Here is a 4,221-nt window from a genome sequence, read left to right on the forward strand (position 1 = left end):
TGCCATGTATTTAAAAACAAATTATAAATCCATTTTAATATGAAGCTTAAGCTCATATACATATTCATATATATATATATAAAATATTATTTTCATTTTTATATATGTTCTGTTTTTAATTTTCTAAATCATAAATATTACGAACGTTGTTTTTTAATCACTTTTAACCGTTACACAATCGATCTCGACTCTCGAGGAGCTTAGCACCTCCTTCATTCTAGAGTCAACAACGCGACTGGGGTGATTATCTCGGCTTTAGTCGCAACTCCCCCTTAAATTAGGCTGTTTATATAAATATAATTACCGTTAGAGACAGAGCCGTTGGCTTGAAAAGATTAAATTCAACCCTGTTTTTGTTCATATCCAATGTTAAATCTTCAGATTCTATTTATTTCATTCACTCATCCATGCTCAAACATATGTCCTCTGCCTTGAATAATTCATATAGGAGCTGAAATTTAGTAATGCTATTGTAGTTCCTGTGTCTAATGAAGTATGGATGAATTTGGAGTTTGGGCTTAAATGTTGTGACTAGAGGAAGCTGAGCAGACTTTTGGAGCTGTTAAACACCCAGGCCTGGTATGTTTTGCATTATTGTGTAATTGATTCAAAAGCAAGTTCATTAAACAACCTACTGATTGTCATGTTGTAATCAGTCTCATATGCCAAGACAAGTTTTGGGAAAATTTCTGGGATCACTGAGCGCAGGATTAGTCAGTTTGTGTTGTATTCTAAACCTGCTTTCCCATCTGCTGAAACAGTCTGGACAACAGAATTCCAGCAGCCAAAAGAACATGTTTGCCAAGGTAAGGGTAATATGCTGGTAACTGTTAGGTCGGTCTAATGGGTTTCCTGTGACATTACTGTTATTCTTATGATTTTGTTCGGGGTACTTTTGAGTGCAGGAACAACCCCGCCGCCAGATCGAGAAGGGGTTAATTGTTTCCAAACCCGCTGCAGCGGCAAAGGGTAAATAGGTGACTTGAAAACCTACAATACTTTTAAGTTCTGGACTAGATTATATTTCTAAGAGCTATGCATGCAACATGGCAGGTCCTGCAATGGCAGCACCTAATCAGATGGCAGTGCTAGCCAACAAAAACAATAGAAAGGTCCTAGAAGACATTGGCAATGTGGTGGGAGTTTTGAACGCCAAATGCAATATCAACAAAGATGGTGTCATGGAGTATGTTGTTTTATGCTATATATATATATATTTTTTTTTTTTTTGTTCAGTCGGTGACCTGCCTCAAATGCCCTGTTCTAAACTTGCGGACTGACTACTGTTTCAGGAGAGCTCGAGCAAACTTGGTTGTCAATACCAACAAGGGAGCAAGTTCCAGCACTCAGGTAAGCTTAACAGAACATAAAATTTGGCAACCTGGAATACTCTGTGAGAAGAGCCGTTGAACAAGTTCTAGGGTTTTTTAAAGGACAACATCCAGGTGAACTAAACTAGCTACAAGGCAAAACCTTTGTGGTGATCCACCTGTTTTGTCAATCTTCCTGCCCAATATTCCAATTGTCTAGCCATGTTTGGTTTGTTGCTCTTCTTTTCGTCTTAGGGATCTCATTCTGTTCTCTAGTTTCTGGGAGCCCAAACAGAGGATCTCATGCTTTTTATCTTTTTTCCTTTTACTTCCAGCAATCTCAAGCAGAGGGTATTAGGGTGAGAGCAGAAACAAAAGCAGAGGCAGTTGTCTGGGGAAACAAACAGCGGCGTACTATCAAAAGGAGGGCTAAATATGCCGGCGATACACAGAAGGATGTTGTCATTTCTGTACATGATAGCATAGAGACAAGTACACAAGATGGGGCACTACAAACACCTAACCAACTGAAAGCAAACAAACCCAGAGCACAATCACTGACTTCATCGCTAACTGCTAGAAGCAAGGTTTGTCTTATTACTTTAGTTATATAAATTCTATAATACTTTTCTTGTCTAGAAATGGTTCAAATGGAAATATACATAGGCCAACCGTACCCACATCATGCCCTATAAAACATTCACAGGTTTTATAGGGCTTAATACAGCTTTGTGCCTATTTATGATGTAGGTGGGATGAAAATGATTAATAATTTTGATAAGGGTATTTCAGGATGCATGCCAGGACTTACACGAAGTTCTCCCTAACATTGATCATGGAGACCATGAAAATCAATTGGCTGTTGTTGAATATGTTGAAGATATATACAAGTTCTACCGGAAGATTGAGGTATGTCTCTCTAGCGTTGATGGCAGTTTTTTGTGAATCTGAATTTCAATTTTTTTTGCTTTTCGTTTTTTTTATCGTTAGCCCTGTTACCTGTATGTCCAGAACATGAGCTGCGTACCTCCAGATTATATGACAAGGCAGTTTGAAATCAATGAGAGGATGAGGGGAATCCTCATTGATTGGTTGATAGAGGTACAATGCTAGTTCTATGTGATGTAATGCTTAGATCTAGAAGATGTTTTATTTGGGCTATTTCTTAGGCTTGACTTTGAAATCTTAAACGTTGCAGGTGCATCTGAAACTTGACCTGATGCCAGAGACATTGTATCTCACTGTGAACATCATTGATAGATACCTTTCTATTCAGACTGTTACAAAGAGGAAATTACAGTTAGTGGGTATCACTGCAATGCTTATAGCTTGCAAATATGAAGAAATCTGGCCTCCACAGGTAGGATGACTTTCTGACGCCCATAAGAAGGATGGGTCAAAGGAAACCTTTAGTATATACATCTAGTTAATAGAAGACCTTGTTGGTTCTTGAACAGTACAGGCACACTTACTCAAACTCTATTCATAGGGATAAACAATCTCAGAACAAAAATATTGTACAATGGCTTACAGAATATTGACAAAAGAACTGGTTCATACATGTTTACAGGTCAATGACTTCATCGACATCTTGCCAAAAGAATACACAGCAGAACAGATGGTGGCTGTGGTAATTAGCTTTAAATAATATCTTTCTTTTTCATTGAATTACGACAGTCTCCAAAGATGTAGTTTGACTGACAGATTGATAATAATTATTAAAACATGCAGGAGCATACAATTTTAAATCAATTGAAATTCAATCTTACGGTTCCCACTCCATATGTATTCCTCATCAGGTTTCTGAAGGCAGTTGGTCCTGACAAACCTGTAAATATCTCAACCCTGCCACTTCTTTTACATTGTCAGAATAAGTCTGTGCTGCACTGGTTATATGTGTTTTCAAAATGCCTTAAATGTCTTTTCCTCTTTTACTTTTTCTTATAATCCCCTGCTGTACTGACAAATCATAAAATCTATTGTCAAAATGCCTCAGATAGAGAATATGGCTTTCTTCTTGGTTGAGCTGTGTTTGCTTCATTACATGATGATTAAATACAGTCCATCAATGCTTGCTGCTGCTGCTGTATACACTGCTCAATGCACTTTAAGGAAGGATCCTTGTTGGAGTAGAACACTTACCCTTCACACAGGCTACTCTGAAGCAGACCTCAAGTAAGTCTTCTAGTTTTCAAGGAGACATGCTTGTAATGAGTTTATCCTATATATATCCTACTACTAGGCATCTTAGATTTCTTCATCAAGTACAGGCACGCAATGTGTAGATTATAATACCAAATACTGTGTATTTATCAACTATACGTTGGCACTAGTCTGTCTGAGTTCTATTTTAATGTAAAAAAGGTCAAAGAGAAAAGGGTAGTTCTGTACATTGTGATGTAATAACATTCTTTTACTTGTTTCAGGGAATGTGCACACTTCATGGTTGACTATCACAAGAATGCAGGAGGAAATAAGCTAAGAGTTGTCCACATGAAGTATTCAATACCATTTTTTGGTTGTGTTTCTCTTTTAGCCCCTGCCAACTTACCTGGTGATGACAGTTGCAGCTCTGGCAACTGATGAATAATGCACACCGTGTTTACAACTGTCGCAAACAGAAAGTTTTGGGTTTTGTTCATGGAAATAACCCTTGACAAGGTGGATTCCATTGTTGGCTCTGGTGTCTTCCCTTCTGCTTAGGTTCTTTTTTCATTTGCTTGAGAAGTATTTCTGGTCTTTTTCCTTTTGAACATTAGTCATTTCGGGCTACACTGGCTGCTCTCTTGTTTTTACAGCGGGAATGTTCTGTTTTTGTTTTCTGTCGCAAATTTCTAATTTGCAATCAGTTTCGATCCTTGTAGATAGAAAGTTCTCTGGGTATTTGTAACATATTATATTAATATATAAA

The 4,221-nt window shown here is 37.6% G+C and overlaps 1 protein-coding gene across 2 annotated transcripts; it reads left to right on the plus strand.

Moving 5' to 3' along the window:
• Positions 1 to 247: 247 nt before the first annotated feature.
• On the plus strand, positions 248 to 4,221 carry LOC149156608 (G2/mitotic-specific cyclin S13-7-like). Of its 2 annotated transcripts, none has more exons than XM_089445067.1 (13): positions 248 to 579; positions 657 to 806; positions 906 to 969; positions 1,054 to 1,186; positions 1,293 to 1,350; positions 1,646 to 1,897; positions 2,103 to 2,219; positions 2,322 to 2,411; positions 2,509 to 2,670; positions 2,881 to 2,940; positions 3,042 to 3,140; positions 3,307 to 3,485; positions 3,737 to 4,221. In XM_089445067.1, the coding sequence occupies exons 2-13, from the start codon at positions 663 to 665 to the stop codon at positions 3,891 to 3,893; spliced, it is 1,515 nt and encodes a 504-aa protein (XP_089301193.1). In that variant the 5' UTR covers positions 248 to 579; positions 657 to 662; the 3' UTR covers positions 3,894 to 4,221. The 2 variants fall into 2 exon arrangements, with proteins under 2 accessions (XP_089301193.1, XP_089301194.1); XM_089445068.1 differs by having other exon boundaries at positions 762 to 806.

This window comes from Pinus tabuliformis, chromosome 9 (genome assembly GCF_031772625.1).
Source record: "Pinus tabuliformis cultivar Carrire ecotype Pingquan chromosome 9, CPIR1, whole genome shotgun sequence".
Taxonomy (NCBI): Eukaryota; Viridiplantae; Streptophyta; class Pinopsida; order Pinales; family Pinaceae; genus Pinus; species Pinus tabuliformis.

Excerpts from the sequence above, each read along its gene's own strand:
- LOC149156608 (XM_089445067.1), top strand. The coding sequence starts at position 663 with ATGCCAAGACAAGTTTTGGGAAAATTTCTGGGATCACTGAGCGCAGGA. Across the intron at positions 1,187-1,292 it reads AACAAAGATGGTGTCATGGA|GAGAGCTCGAGCAAACTTGG; the intron begins GTATGTTGTTTT and ends CTACTGTTTCAG. Across the intron at positions 1,351-1,645 it reads GAGCAAGTTCCAGCACTCAG|CAATCTCAAGCAGAGGGTAT; the intron begins GTAAGCTTAACA and ends TTTTACTTCCAG.